Genomic DNA, 16,507 nt, shown 5'->3' with positions numbered 1-16,507 from the left:
AATTCTTTTAGAATTTCTTCTACTGAGTTACAGGTGGTTTGTGATTTCCCTAGTAAAGGCAGGCACTAGAGAATTTTTTTTTTTTTTTTTTTTTTTTTTTTGGTTTTTTTCGAGACAGGGTTTCTCTGTGTAGCTTTTGCGCCTTTCCTGGAACTCACTTGGTAGCCCAGGCTGGCCTCGAACTCACAGAGATCCGCCTGGCTCTGGAGAATTTTTTTTTTTTAAGGAAAATGATGTGTTTTGGGCTTAGGTAGCCCTTACTCCTCAGAGGGCACCATTTCAGGAGTCATGATTGTTCTCTGGCAAGCTCCAGAGTAAATACTGAAAAAAAAAAAAAAAAAGGAAGGAAGAAAGAAAGGGACTGTGGTCTATCAGAACACCACATTGTCCCTGTACATGTAATTAATGGAATGCCTCATTTTTTCCTAGAAGTCATTAATTCCCAAATATACTTCTGGCTTAAAGCTAAGAGCTAACAATAAATCTACCTTTTAGAGTACATGCTCTGAATGGTTAGGTCACCATCATTAATTTCAGGAGGCAGAGCTACAGACAGTACCTAATATTTGTGAGTCAAATGATAAAAACTGTGGCTAACGTTTTCCCATTGATGATTGCCGACCTAGAAGCTGCCCTCATTACAGGGCCTAACTCAGCCCTCCTGTTGTTTGTTCTTCTTACATGCCCGTAACATGGATTGCTTTTATTGTGATACTTATTTCCAATCCTTTTCTAATACTGAAATTGAAAGATAAATGCATGGACAGACTTTCTTCTCCACACTAAATCGGAAAAAAAAATTGTTTTTCCTATGTGAGTGCTGGGGAGATGGCTAGAGTGTGCTGCTCTTGCAGAGGACCCAGGCTGTGTGCCCAGCACCCACATTGGGTGGCTCACAGCCACCTGCAAATTGGGGGTCTTCTGGCACACACACACACACACACACACACACACACACACACACACACACACACACACACACATAAAAACAAAAAGTCTTGGGGCAGTTCCCTCATGTATAGCTCTTGTACGTGGTGTGTGCTTCTGTGTCCTCTGTGGATTAGAGACGATCTGAGCATGTGTGTCACCTGGGAAGAGACTGACTTCCACACTGTGTTACTTTTGTAAGTAATAGCTGATAAAGACAATGAAGGAAGGCTTAGTGCTCAGGGCTTTGGGGGGCGTGCTCCATGGCCACTGGGTGCCATGCTTTGGGCAGAATGCCTGTGTGGAGGAAGCCTCTGGCAGAGGAGTGCTTATACTTGCCTGGAGACAGGGAGCAGAGGGTGGAGGAGCGAAAGAAGGGGTGAGTTCAGTACTGCTCCAAGCAGCCTTCCAGCCCACCCTACTTGGCTCCACATGGCCCCATCACTGGGATCCAGCATATAACACACGAACCAGTGGGGACATTCAGACTGTAACACACCTGAAAACACAGGCCAACTCAAGAGGTTGTGGGTTATGGGGTGTGTGTGTGTGTGTGTGTGTGTGTGTGTGTGTGTGAGAGAGAGAGAGAGAGAGAGAGAGAGAGAGAGAGGTGTGCTTAATACCTAAGTAATGTGGGTCATAATTTAAGACTTCAGGAACAGGTTCTGCCTGTAAGCAACAATGGCGTGCCACGGTGGAGAATGCTTTAGTGATGTGTATATAAGGTACAGGTCACTGAAGAAACCCAGTCTGGTGCATTGAGAGGATACAAGGGCAATCAGGTAATGGTGTACTCTCAGTTAAAGGCCATGGGAAGCTGGAACTGAACACTGTTTTTCTCCTTTAAAAATTCTGTGTCTTCAAGTCTTGAAACAGAAAATCGCACCTGGAGATAATGACTGGCTGACGTACTCTTTAAAGGTTCTGGGTCTGAGCTGTGGGCCTGATGCCCACTTGCTCTACAGCTGTAGTTATTTGAACTGCTCTGAACATTGATTTCAGTGTCTCTGCTATGGGGGAGTCTCATCTCACAGGATTAAATAACAGAATTCAGTGGTGATGGCCAACAGGTACTAAATTAGTATCAATGGTCGGCTTTGAAAAAAAGAACCACAGTATTCTTTCAGATACATAATGAAAGAATGACATAATTAACAACTGGCTCCTTCAGAAAACCTCAAGTAATTATATTTTCTCCTTGAAAATCTGCAGAAATCTTCAGTTTTCTGAACCATGTTGGGTAACCCCAGCAGAGAAAATGCTGAGTTCTCAGGGTTGAAGATCCAGGAAGCTGGTGTTCATTTCAGGGGAAGGGGCCACTAGGAACCACTGGTCACTTGCTGTTTCTAAGCGGTCTCTTATGTAAGTCCTCCAGTGACCCTACCAAGTACGGACTGTTCTAGCATGCTGATTTAGTGCTGAGACCCTGGTGTCTAGACAGTGAGAGTGAGGCTAAGCTTGTTATTTTTCCAAAGTCAGGACTTGAACCCAGACCTCCTCGGTGCCAATGGTCTCATTTGTACCCACTTTGTTCTGTGATTTCAGCACATCCATCCAGTGGCATTTGTGGCTGCATTTTGATATATAGTCTATGTCCTAATATCTACTTGTTAAATTCTTACTAGTGGTGTTAGAATAAAGAAATTGAAAATGCTTAATGAAATAAACATTAATAATTTAAATGTAATTAAAACATATCCCTGTGGGAGCATCACACTGAAATTATTATTTTAGTCAATAGAGAAATGTAATTTACTGTTTTCCTACAAAGCCTTTCAGAGATGAAGTGGATGTGCTTGGCCTTGGCTGCTAATGTGGCCAGCCTGTCTGTACTTCTGTCTGGTTCAGTTTATGGAACTGTAGTCCAGAATTCCTCTCCATCTTCCAGTTAGGCGTCACAGCCGTGCGTACTCTGCGGCTGCTCTCAGTGGTTTTGCCGTGTTTTTTAAAGTTAGACTTTATGTGTCATGGATTTGCTGAGTTTAATCACGATCCTGTTTTAAATCACCAGCAGCTGTTAGACAAATCAAAGCAAGCTTTTGAATAAATTAGATACATTGCCTTAAATTTGAGAAATTGAGCTGTGAAAGTGGTTTGTGATGGAAGGTCAAGGCAAGAGTAGAGTTAAACTTGGAGGAAGTGAAGCTTTGGATTGTGTCCTTTGTGAGTAGGTTTCTTACGTTAGTGAAGCGATTTTGATAATCTTTACGTCTAGGCTTAGTAAGTACATTCTCTTTAACAAGGTGAGGCCTCAGACTGAATCTAAGGTTGTCTGTAGCTGGAACAATACTTGGCGTAGCATCTAGTCAATAAAATATGTTTTCTTTCTTTTTTTGTGTATATGTGTGAGTGGTGTGTGTGTGTGTGTGTGTGTGTGTGTGTGTGTGTGTGTGTGTGTGTGTGCATGTGAATGTCCGCGTGTGTGTGTGTGCATGTGAATGTCCGTGTGTGTGCATGTCTGTGTGTGTGTGCGTGTGTGCGTGTGTGTAAGTGTGTGAGTGTGCCATTACAGAGATGAGACTAGGACACTGCTCTGTCACTCTGCCTTATCCCTTTGAGACAAGGTCCTTCCTGAAGCTGGAACTGGGCCCGAGGCCGGCAAGCCCCGGTGATGCTCCTGTCTCAGTTACCCGCACGACTGCAGTTGCAGGCACTCATGGAACCACGCACAGCAGTGCATGGACTTCACGCTCAAGTCCTCTTGCTGACACAGCAAGGGTTGCCCTCAGACCCACTGCTCTAGCCCTTCAATATTCTCTATTCACCTTAAAAAGTAAATATGGCAGATCTTCATCCAGCCTTACTGAAGTAGAATTTGTATTTAAGATATACAACTTTTTGATCAGATTAGACTATGAAATAATGACTACAATTAAACTCACCTCACCTCATATAATTTGCCTTTTTTTTTCCTTTTTGTAGTGAGAACACAAGATCTACCTTAGCAAAATTCAAGTATATCATACAAATGGTTAGCTGTGGTCACCTTCATGCATGCTAGATGTCCAGGATTAATTCTCAGATGACTAGAACTTCACTGTGACAATGTCAGCCTGTGCTGTGGTCTGAGTGCCTGCAGTGCTCATGGGTTGGCAGCCTATTCCCCAGGGCAGCAGTACTGGGAGGCTGGATCTCCAAAGAGGGATTGGGTCCCGAGGGTGGGGCCCAGGGATGGATTAGTGCTGTTAACCCAGAAGGTGGAGTACCTTCCGTCATGGAACCATGCCACACAAATGTCCTTGCAGGTGTGGGTTCCTCAGACTTAGACTTCTCAGCATCCAGATGTGAGGAAAGCCATTTCTGCTCGTTCTGAATTACTCGGTCTTAGTAGTCTGTTAAGTGGCACATAATGGCCTGAGAAGGCCTGCTCCCTTCACGCCAGCCCTTGGGAACCACCATTCTCTTCTCTAGTTCTGTGGTCTGACTGTTGGAGATGGTATATGTAAGTAAGGTCCCATTATTTGTCTTTCTGTAGCTGTTTATTTCACTTAGCACAGTGTCCTCTAGGTTCATCTATTTTTCTTTTTTCTTTTCTTTCTTTCTCTTTTTTTTTGCAAATAAAAGAGCTCTCTTCTTTAAAGCTGGATAACAGCCCACATTTTCTTTAGACCGTTCATCTAAGTTATTTCCATGTCTTGCTGCTATTAATAGGGTTGAAACAGACACAGGAATGCGGACGTCTCTTCAACACCCCCACTGAGTTTTACTTAGATGTGTAGTCACAAGTGGGATTACTAAATGATACAGTGGTTCTATTTTTAATTTTTATTTATTTATTTATTTTATTTATTTATTTTTTGGTTTTTCGAGACAGGGTTTCTCTGTGTAGCTTTGTGCCTTTCCTGGAACTCACTGGGTAGTCCAGGCTGGCCTTGAACTCACAGAGATCCGCCTGGCTCTGCCTCCCGAGTGCTGGGATTAAAGGCATGTGCCACCACCGCCCGGCTATTTTTAATTTTTAAAGTATTTATTTCTATTGCATGTATATGGGTGTTTTGCCTGAATGTATGTCTGTGTACCTCTTGATCACACATGTGCAGTGCCTTCAGAAGCCACAAGAGGGCATTGGATCCTCTGGGCCTAGAGTTAAAGACAGTTGTGAGCCACCATGTGGGTGCTGGGAAGCGAACCCAGGTCCTCTACAATAGCAGCCAGTGAGTGCTCTTGACTGCTGAGCCGTCTCTTCAGCCCCTGTTTTTACTTTTCGAGGGACTATTGGTGTTCTTTATGATGGATACACAGATTATATGTCCATGTGGTAGATTTTAACCAATCATGCCTTGTGGGGGAAGGGCAAGTGAGATTGTATATGTGAATCTGAAATTAATCATTCAGCTTGTTCTGTATAGGTAATTTTGTGATTAAAACCCTAATAGACCTTCTAATGCGATTTCATCAAGACCTGGAGGGAGGGGCTGGGCAGAGAGCCTGTTGTGTAAAGGGCTTGCTTTGTAAGGATGACAATGTGAGATTGGATCCCCAGCACCACATGAAAGCTGGGCACAGAGGCAGTACCTATAATCTTAGTGCTGGGAGGCAGAGGCAGGAAGATCCCTGGGTCTTATTGGCCAGCTAGCCTAGCTCAGTCAGTGAGCTCCAAGATCAGTGATCCCTTGAGGAATACACTTGACCTCTGGCCTGTGTGTGTGTGTGTGTGTGTGCGCGCGCGCGCGTGCGCGCGTGCGAGCTTGGGGAGATGGTACAGTGTTTCTCCGTGTACACTTAGGAGACTAGTTTTAAGTCCCTTTAACGTTAAGGCTGTTAGCGGGTTTCTCTGGGGTCCCTGCTAGCTTAAGTAACTGTCAGCATTCAAAACAAAACAAAAGCTCATTTAATAATGAAAAGGTTCAGTTAAGGCCACAGTCAAGGACCGAGAGAGGAAACTACTGTTTCCTGTTAGTGAGTCCTTCACCTCTGCTCTGACTCAGTTGTTTCCTGGCATGAGGGGTGGAAGAGGCCGTTTGCAGCAGCTCTGGTCCAGTCACCCTTCCTGCGTCAAACCTGGGGAAGAGGAGTGCTGCAGGCCCCATCTGCCATGTGCTTTGTAAGTGCTCACTGCATGCCAGGCATTTATCTTCAGCCCTGCAAGCATTATTGTGGCAATAACTAACCCCCAGAGTTTGGCCTCAGGGATACTGGCATCTCTTACCTGCCAAGCTCTGCCAGGTCCGGTGCACATTGGATGGCTATGGCCCCTGCCCTGGAAGAATTTGGTCTTGTGGGTGGGTATGAGAGCATATTGGGTAAAATGGATTAAACTTGGTGACTAATGAGATATAGTGAGAATGAGATGAAAATGGGTCTAGATGATTGAGTATCTGGACGAAGCTACTGACGAGGAGTTAGAGGTAGGGACAGACTAGGAGAGGAATGGTAGTTACCTGAGAGTGTCAACGAGGTGGACAGACATTTAAGGTTGTTCTTCATAAGATGCAGTGGGCTGTTCCCTGACACTGCCGCCAGGTTGGGCTTGTACCCATTTCCTTAACATTCTGGAGTTCTATTATCTCCTGGAATATGGGATGGCCTTTAATTTCAGAGTATAAGGAGAATGTAGGGAGGAGGCGTGATTTGTCTCAATAATAAATGACATTTACTGAGTTCTTTACTGGCTTATGATTTCACTTCACAACCTCCCGGGAACACAGCCACTATAGGACAAGGGCTGGGAACCAGATGGACTTCATGCAAAACAAAACAAAACAAAACAAAATGCCCAGTTAATAATTCAAGGGCTGAGAATCAGCACGAGCTCACCCACAGCTTAGTGCACGTCTTCAAAAACACACATCCTAACATTTTATTTGGATATTTGAAACATGATCTGCTGTGAAGCCTGGGCTGGTCTCAAACGCGTGGTCTGCCTGTCTCGTTTTCCCGGGTCTGAGGTTTCAGGCTCGTACCACTTGTGCACAGTGAGAGTAGATGGCAGAGCGTGACAGGCCAGGTTCAGGTGACACAGCTGTCCCACGGCCGGGGGACGAAGCCCTGGAGTCTCCGTTAGTTATTTACAGGGAGAGGGTAGGTGCCTGTGCTGCCTGGAGTGCTGTCCTGGAGGCTGCGGCCGAGACGATGCTTGGGTGAGAAGCACTGCTGCAGGGCCAGTACCCCTAGGGTCTCAGGAACAGTGGTGCTGATCGTGGTGCTGATGATGCAGGGGTGCTGATGCAGGGGTGCTGATGATGCAGTGCTGCTGATGATGCAGGGGTGCTGATGATGCAGGGGTGCTGATGATGCAGGGGTGCTGATGATGCAGTGCTGCTGATGATGCAGGGGTGCTGATGATGCAGGGGTGTTGATGATGCAGGGGTGCTGCTGATGCAGGGGTGCTGCTGATGCAGGGGTGCTGCTGATGCAGGGGTGCTGCTGATGCAATGGTGCTGATGATGCAGGGGTGCTGATGATGCAGGGGTGCTGATGCAGCCGTGGGGCCAGAAGGCTCAATTGGAGCAGGGTGGGGTGTAGAGAAACGGCTCCCTCCTGCAGGGATGGTTGTCGGTTGTCCTTCACAGGAAGGTAACGGCAGGAAAGGCCGTGTGAAGGGGAGGGGCCAGGTGTCCAAAGGAGGAGGGCATTCTGTTGGGTTTTGTTCCTGATCTCTCTAGTTTCATGGTTCCTCTTATATAAGCTTTCTGCAGGAAACATCTATCTCCCGCTACAAAATACAGTACCCGCTTGAATTTTGAATTTTGGAATTCTAGGTATTTACTACACTGAGTGCCTAAATTTTTTGTTTTAAGATTTATTTTATGTATGTGAATACTTTGCCTGCTTGTACATCTGTGCATCACATGCATGCCTGGTGCCTAAGGAGGCCAGAAGAGGGCATCAGGAGCTCAATGTGGGTGCTGGGAATTGAACCCAGGTCCTCTGCAAGAGCAGCAGTCTTCTTAACCACTGAGCCCTGTTTCTAGCCCCCTACACCTGGTATTTCTGTTTTGGAAAAGGCACTGTCAGAGTGACAGACACGTGACACGTTGGCCTGAAGACTCCCTGTCTGGCCTTTTCCTGGCAAGCTGCTGTCTGCTGTTGGGATAACCTGCCTGCCCTTCTCCTTCGTTCCTAGGAATCCCACATCCCCAGTCACCGAGCCCCGGGGCTGAGCTCTTGACTATACTGAGCAACTCACTAGTTAGTGTACACGCCGTCCACTCCCTCTGGACTCACTAGTGTACACGCCATCCACTCCCTCTGGACTCACTAGTTAGTGTACACGCCGTCCACTCCCTCTGGACTCACTAGTTAGTGTGCACGCCATCCACTCCCTCTGGACTCACTAGTTAGTGCACATGCCGTCCACTCCCTCTGGACTCACTAGTTAGTGCACATGCCGTCCACTCCCTCTGGACTCACTAGTTAGTGCACACGCCGTCCACTCCCTCTGGACTCACTAGTTAGTGTACACGCCGTCCACTCCCTCTGGACTCACTAGTTAGTGTGCACGCCATCCACTCCCTCTGGACTCACTAGTTAGTGCACACGCCGTCCACTCCCTCTGGACTCACTCTCACCTCTGTGACACTTGCTGTGTCCCAGCTCTGTGGGAACTCTTTCCTCGTTTGTAGCTGCCGTGGCTTTCATGCGGCTCTGCTGCTCTTCCTCTTCCTGTTGTGACTGCGGCCTCTTCTCTCATGTCCTCTTGTCTCTAGTCCCCGCTCCTGTGCTCTTCCTGGTGCACTTCATCTTGACCTCACTGGTACCCTCTGGATGCTGACAGCAAGAGTGAGGTCCTTGCCACGCAGCGGCTTCTGCTCTAGGAAGGCTGCTGCCTTTGCACAGACTAGTTGGGGCTGGGGGGAGGATGGGGGTGTTTCCTCTTAGCTCTGCCCCTCAGGGGCTCTGAGGACAAGCTAGCCAGCTCCCCCCTCACTTTCCTCCTCTGTGATGGAGATCAGCCCGGCAGTTGCCCCATGCAGAGAGTGCAGAGCAGCCCCGCACAGCAGGGGTGTGGACCGGCTGGCAGCTCCCACCTGACCCTCCACTGGCTTTATCAGATGACTCCAGAGTCCAACTTAGACTTTATCCTTTTGTACTCACTGCTGCCAGCCGGCCCCAAGTCACGTGACTGAAGAACTGGGGCCTTGGGCTTGGTCACTGCTGCCTCCCCAGCACCACGTGTGGCACAGTGTGGGCACTCCAGAAGCCCTTCTTGAAGGGGTGTGCAGACACCTGTTTACGCCTCTCTGTCCTTGCTCATCTCTCCGCTTCCCTTTCATTGCCGATGTGTGTAGAGTGGCTCTCACAGTGAAGGGCTGTCTCTATTCGTGGTAGACTGTCAGTTTTGTTTCAGAACACCTGTCTCTTCCTGTTGCTCTCAACGGTAGTTCAGTGCAGAACACGAGGCTGGTATTTAGTCCTCATGCTCTGACGACTGCTAGTTGCTCTCTGTTTGAAAAGCGGCATGCTAGTCAGTGTCCGTCTCTGTTTGACATCAGGGCCGAGGTCAGTGGTGCTGTGCAGACCCACTCAAGCCTCTTTTTTAAAGAAGCCTCGTGAGTCTGTTGCTACACAGCCTGGAAGCTGTCACAGAGCCACAGTGAGCATGACATTGTGCAGGGATGCGGCAGTGAGCAGAGGAGTACAGAGCGGAATCAAGGGTGTCCTTTGGGACAGTGACAGAGTCGGTTACACATGTACTATCCAGCCGCAGCGAGGTGGAACTGAAGACGTAGAGAGCACATGCATACTTCCCACTGGACGGGGACTGGCCACAAACGCCACCCAGAGCGTGTTGAGCACGTCATTCAGAACAGTGCCCGGCAGGACAAGCCCAGGACAGCCCTTGGAAGGCAGCCTGTGAACCGGCCTAGAAGGAATCTAAGGACGTGGCTTACTAAGCTAGATGTGTGCACAGAGTGGACTGCGTAGGGCTTCCGAGCAGCTGCTAAGTAGCAAGCCGAGAGTCAGGACTGTCTCGGGATTCATGGCAAGTCCAGCAACTGCAGAGAGCCTGCACGCAGCTGCAAGGGCTGGCCTTGCTGGAGGGGAGCAGAGGCTTCATGCTGGAGTCGAGTCTAAAGGGCTGGACCAAACGACAGTCATTTACACAGCTGCTAGCAACGGGAGAGACCCCACGTGTGCTGAGCGGAGGCGTTGTCTCCATCGGTTCCCGTGCTGATGCCCTTGACTGACACAGGAAAGACAGTTCTGCATGCACGGATACACAGAGACTAAAGCAGAACTGCACCTGACCACCTAAGTGAAGCAGGCCTCCTCTCTCCCAAACAACAACAGAAGGATTGACTCAAGATACTAAGAGGCTTGAGCTTTTTTTTATTTTATTTTCTGTGCCAGACGTTGGCCCAGGCAGGGCTTGATGCATGCTGGGCAAGCATTCTGCTACTGAGCTACCTCCCCAGACCTGCAGCACACTAAACAGCACTTTATTATTATTAGGTCTTCTTCTTCTTCACTGGTCTCTTTACGTTTTTATTTCATTGACAGAATGCTTAAGCGACTCAGAATGCCCTAGGACCGATAATGTGATACAACTTCAATTTCCAAAGTGTCTTCTGGCTGTTTTGCTGTGAACTCTTCCCCAGTGGACCCTGTCACACTCTTGTTTCCTTGTCTCTGTCTTCTCTGGGGCCAGCGGTGTCACTAGCGGTATGCTAAAAACGGCTGGTCGATGACTGTGGAACCGGACGGACTGCACTCTGGGGAGTGGGATGTCGGTGTGACGCCCCGTCGACACCTGTGCGGCTCTCAGCAGCATTCTTATTCTTAGCAGATTCCAACAATATGAACATGCTTTTTGCAGTGGTTACTTCTCTCACTGCTGTGACAAAATCCTAAGGAGGACAGGCTTATTTTGACTCGAGTTTCTGGGGATTTCACTTCAGCATGAAAGTGAAGGCATGGCAGAGGGAGGGAAGGCAGGCAGGCAGAAGTGTGAGGCGGCTCTTGATCAAGAAGCAGAGATGGCACAGAGCTGAACACTACCCCATCAACCCACTCCATCAGCCAGGCCTCACTTCTTAAAGGTCCACAACCTTCCAAAGCTGTTCCACTAACCAGAGACCCAGTGAGACCTGTAACCCACAGGAATCAATTTACATTAAACCGTAGCACTGCAGAAGAACTGTACTATCACAGGACTTCGCCATTTCCCTGAGGGCATGGAGCGTCATCCATTTTCCTCTCTTGTCAAATTCACTATCATTGTGCTACCTTCTATGATGCCAGAAGGCAGCTCTGGTGAGCAGGTGAATTAAACCCTGAACCTGTAGGCACATTGCAGACAAAGGGGTGGAAAGAATGTAAGAGCTGGAAGGAAGGTGGGAGCACTCTGGAGTGCTCACTTCCAGGCGTGGCATGGCTTCTTATGCCCTTGAACTCATAGCAACTGGGATTATGTGCACAAGATTTCACAAGATTGACCCGACTGCACTCCGTCATGGAAGGGGGTGCTCCCAGGGCCCCACTCTTCCCTGAGTTAATGGGGGAAGGAGGGGCCTTTTCAGTGGTGCAGTCATTGGTCAGGTGCACATGGTCCTGCGACCAACCCTAATGAAACTCTTTTATTGGGACACACACACACACACACACACACACACACACACACACATAATGGGAGAGGGGGAGGGAGGAGAGGGACTAGTTTGGAAGAGAAAAGGGGTTAGTGGGAGTGGGTGGAGAGCAAGAGGGTAGTTAATGAGGGCTGAATTTGACCAAAGTACATTATGTACCTGTGTGGGGATGTCTTAATGAAATCCATAGCGTGTATAATCACCATGTGCTAGTGGAAACATTAGGAAAAGGGAAGAGCGCTAAACTCACACACAGCCCACGAGCCTAGAGCTGGGACAATGAATGTAGTTTGAGAGGAAAGAGCAGCCGCACACAGGGATCGGCCACAGATGTCAGTGTGGCCATGAGCAGGAGAAAGGTCGGGAAACAGAGGGAGGGATGGTTTGAGAAAGAGGGAGGAACTAGGAAGTGACAGCGTCCCCACCCAGAGAGAGTCCATGCCGGGCTGTGCCGAGAGGCTCCGAGGCTCAGGGTTGGAGGGCGGCAGCTGCTGTACTGACAGAACCTGCTGCTGGGAGATGCTCCCTTCACTTTTGGACTCACTGACGTGACTAATCACACCTGGGGCCTGCCGGCCTGGATAGTGTTTTCCCACAGAAATGCTTTGTTTATAAGACCACGTCAGGGCTGAGCCCTGCCATTTGTAATGTGCTTAGTGAAATGCTGACCTTTCCAGCTAAGTGGAGAAAGTCATCTTGGTTGTAAAAAGAAAACATTGAAACTATGCAAGGAGTTGTGGTTTTAAGTCCTGTCCTTTAATGAGAAGGTTGTAATTTTGTCGAAGTGAACTCTTCTTGATCTAAGACAGTCGGTGGAGTCCGGCTGCTAAGGTTGACAGGCGGCCGCAGGCTGTGTTGCCCTCTGTTGGTGATGGGTAGTTACTCTTGGCAGAGTAATCGCTCCATGTGTCCCTCTTTTTAATAATTGTATCAGCCATTGTACCTTAGGGAAAACGGACAGCTTCTTGAGTAAGGTGCTGCCGACGTACTTGTCCTTGATTGGTTTTTATTTTACCGTCTCTCTTTTGTTAGAGCTCCGCCTCAGATCAGACGTCCCAACCGAGAAGTGAGGCCTCTGAGGAAAGACGTGGGAGCAGGCGCCCGCGGACTGGTGGGCCGAGCGCACCCGATATCCAAGAGCGACAAACCTGGAAGTCGGGACAAGGACTGCAGAGCGAGAGGGAGAGACGACAAGGCAAGACCCGTGATTCAGGCCCTTGCGGCCCGGGCTCTGGGGGATATTGTAATCGGTGTTGAATTCGCAGTGGTCCCTAAAGTACCTGCACACACACTCACAGATGTTACAGATGTTACAGATGTGTTTAGTAAAGTGTCGGTGGACCTCCAGTTCCTAAATAAAGACATGGAGACTTCTAATTAATTATGGATGCTTGGCCTTAGCTTAGGCTTGTTCCCAACTAGATCTTATGACTTAAATGAACCCATTTATATTAATCTATGTTCTGCCACGTGGCTCGTTACCTCTCCTCCATACTGTATGTCCAACTCCGAGTCTCAATGGCTTAATCTACACACCTCAGATTCTTCCCAAGTTCCTCTCTCTCCCTGTAAATCCTAGCTATTGGCCATTCAGCTCTTTATTAAACCAATCAGACCCATCTTCACAGTGTACAAAAGGATTATCTTTCAATAGTAAAATGAATGTGCACATAGGTATAGAGGTATTTAGTAAACACACACACACCGTGCACATGCGCACACACACACACACACACATACACATATAGATGTACTTAGTAAAGTGGACCTTTTGCAGCAGCATCACAAGAGAGAGAGAGAGAAAGACCAGGAGTAACCTTGGCTGTGGGTTGCTGGATGGCTCTGGCACCATTCATGAATCATGAATTCATGAGACAGCCCCTCTCCCCTTTTCAGAGTAAGAAACTAAGGTACAGGGAGCTCTGGTCCTCTCAGAGTGAGGGCTGGAATCTGAAGACCTCCCCTCCCCTCCTCCCACTCACTGGTAAAGTCTAGATTGGATTTGAGGAAAGAAATCCACAACTGAATAAATCTCGGGTTCTAAGTGTGACTCGTAAACCGAGGACAAGGCGACCAAGCGACAGTTGTTGATGGCAGATGTGTTCCTCTGGAGGCTGTAAATGGCTTTCGTTTGTAGTGTTTTGGAATAACTCTCCAAGGCCTACCCTCTCACTGACATGCTAAGTACTCAGACCATCACTGCAAACCAGCCCTTCTTCTTTCTGCAGCTGCCGAGGTAGAAGAGGTACTGTGAGTCACCTCAGAGATGAAAGGAGCTACTATTCAAAACCAAACATGGAAGTGTCACGATAGCGATAGCGTGAAAGGTGTCATTGTCTCTGATCTGACTACCATAGCCACCCAGAAGTTAGCAGAGACTGGTTCCTAGACAAGGCTGATTTGAAAATGAAGAGGGAGGATCATTGCGGGTATTATAGACTTCTTTTTAAAAACATTTGGTTGGTATGTTGCAACAGGCTTGAAAAGATGCAGTAAAATAATCCGGGAAAAACTAGATTGTATTGCCCATAATAAAGATAGTAATTACCTTGAAAATACTTAGTTAAGTAAGTATGTAAACATTTGGTTACAGGAGCTCCCACTTGGTAAGTAAGCAGTCTGGCCTCGTGGCCTGATGGCGTGTTTTCTGACGCGCTGTTTAAAGCACACTTGTGATGTGCAGGTGAAGGGCCCAGAGTCGATCTGTTCCTTCCTGTTGGTCCCTACCTGTCTCTCCATTAAGAGCCCAGGTGTAGGCACAGTGTGGTGGCGCACGCCTTTAATCCAGCATTCGGGATACAGAGGCAGGCAGATCTCTATGAGCTCAAGCCGACCTGGTCTACATAGTAACTTGAGGCCCTGCCACAAAAATAAACAAAACAAAATTATTTATATACACATGCTTGTGTATTCTCATAATCTAGTAGATTTATTACTTTGTGTATAGAATTCTGAGAGCCTTCTATATTCCAGACACTTAGCTTCATAGGTATAAAAAATGAGGATAAGAGGAATTTATTTGGGGCCCATGAAATGGCTCGGCAGGTAAAGGAATTTATGATCAAGTCTTGTGCAGGGTTCCTGGTCTATTGCTCTTAGCTTCATGTGTAGGGTTGAGTGATAGAACGACACACGGCAGCAGTAGGAGCAGCGCTCTCCCTGAGTCCCACGAACTCTGTTGTTGCCTCTGACTCTGCTGAACTGGCTGCTGGTTCCTTCGATTCCGTCTGTGAGCACAGCCTGAAGAGACTGGGACTGTGGGACTGGGCTTCAGAGGGTCATCACTGTGTACCTGAGTTGTAAATCATGATGTGAACAGTGTCAAAGTGTTTTTTTTTAAATTTCCATTCATTTTTCTGTCATAAGAAAACACTTTTTATAAAAATATTCTGGTAAATTTTGTGAGATTACATCTTTTTTCCACTTCTTTTAAAACTTCTGGTAGGCTTCAGACTAGGTCTGAGCTTAAAGTGCTGTTTTTAGATAAGCACCAGTCACTGTGCACAAGGATTTGTTGTTGAGACCATGTTTCTTTTGAATCCTGAGGGCCACAGGGGTATCTGAATGGCAGTGTGTAGCTTACTGTATTTAGTACATTTTCCCTAGGTATGCACTTCGTGTTACTCGTGAGTAAAAGCTAATGAAGTGTACCTGGCTGTATGCCAGCACTCAGAAGGCCGAGACAGGGTGGTCGTGAGTTTGGTGCCATTGGGCTGTATAGTGAGACTTTGTCTTAGAAAAGGACCTCTGACTGACATCTGTCTGTCTGTCATTGCTGACAGGAGTGGCGGGAACAGCCAAGCCATGCTGTTAGCATTGTTTGAATGGACAGGTGTCTCAGTCTGTTTGGGCTGATGCTGAAACACCAGGGCATTTTATAAACAGTGGGACCTCCGGCAGTGTCTGGTGACGGCCTCTATAGGGCCCCACCTCCTAATGGCAGTGTACTGGCCTGGGTTTTGATGGGACATTTGGAAGACTGTATGTCCAGACTATAGCCCACAGAAAATTGAATTGACCGTTTTGTCATTTAAGCTTAGAGTCAACGTCGAAGTATGCTGAGAAATGTAAGTTGCCCTCTTTAACCTGAATTCTATTGAAAAGGATGTGTGGCTTTCGTCGTGAGATAGAGGAACATTGGTTGTTTTCACCGAGTTAATTGACCATGAATTATATTCTTTTTTTTTTGTTTTTTTTTTTTTTTGTTTTTTTGAGACAGGGTTTCTCTGTGTAGCTTTGCGCCTCTCCTGGAACTCACTTGGTAGCCCAGGCTGGCCTGGAACTCACAGAGATCCACCTGGCTCTCCCTCCCGAGTGCTGGGATTAAAGGCGTGCGCCACCACCGCCCGGCTGAATTATATTCTTAACAATATTTGAGAATCAGAGATTTATGTAGAAATAACAAATGTTTTTTCTAATTTAGAAAGGATATACTGAAAGTAAATATGAGGGAGTAGAAGGAATGTTTTTATATTATCATAAAAATAAATGTTGTGTTAGGCTAGCTGTATTGGCGTAACCAATCTATGGTTAATGAGCAGTGTCCTTCATGATCCCGTTATTCTGGCTACATGTGACTCTAAGCAGAGGGCAACTTCACTCACTGGACTCACTGCTCGGTCATTTGGCCTACAGTGCATTGTCTCATCACTTCATATATGGCAAATGGCCATGGCGAACGCTTTCCTTCTCATGGTTGGCTTCGAGACACAGGAATGAGGAGATGTGGGAACAAGATTGGGTAGTCTGTTGATGCCTGCTGATTGACGGCTGCACAAATGAACAGTGACATAAGAGGGTGCGTGAACCATAATTGTTATTTCATGAATGACCATCTCACATGGGGTGCTGATGTGTGTTTAAGAATTACTTTTCTGGAAAAAATATATGGTCATATGTAATTCATGCACATACATTCACATGTGAGTCTATTACAGATCTGATCGACATAAGGCATATGCAACTATATGCCCATAATTTAGAAATAACAATTGTCCAGTGCTCCCTATGGACTGCATAGAATGCTTTCACTGATTCAGGCCCACGCTCAT

General features: G+C 47.3%; 1 protein-coding gene across 5 annotated transcripts in view; it reads left to right on the top strand.

Annotated features, from left to right (window-relative positions):
- Katnal1 (katanin catalytic subunit A1 like 1) overlaps nt 1-16,507 on the top strand; it is a 53,526-nt gene that overhangs the window by 10,426 nt on the left and 26,593 nt on the right. For all 5 annotated transcript variants that reach the window (XM_052754559.1, XM_052754562.1, XM_052754557.1 and 2 more), the window contains one exon: nt 12,489-12,651. In XM_052754559.1, the coding sequence (XP_052610519.1) occupies nt 12,489-12,651 (163 nt within the window). The remainder of the gene's footprint in view (nt 1-12,488; nt 12,652-16,507) is intronic.

Source organism: Peromyscus californicus, unplaced genomic scaffold (assembly GCF_007827085.1).
Source record: "Peromyscus californicus insignis strain IS unplaced genomic scaffold, ASM782708v3 Scaffold_2__1_contigs__length_46816999, whole genome shotgun sequence".
NCBI lineage: Eukaryota > Metazoa > Chordata > Mammalia > Rodentia > Cricetidae > Peromyscus > Peromyscus californicus.
Note: the sequence above shows the minus strand (reverse complement) of the source record. Positions and strands in the feature narration are given on the sequence as shown.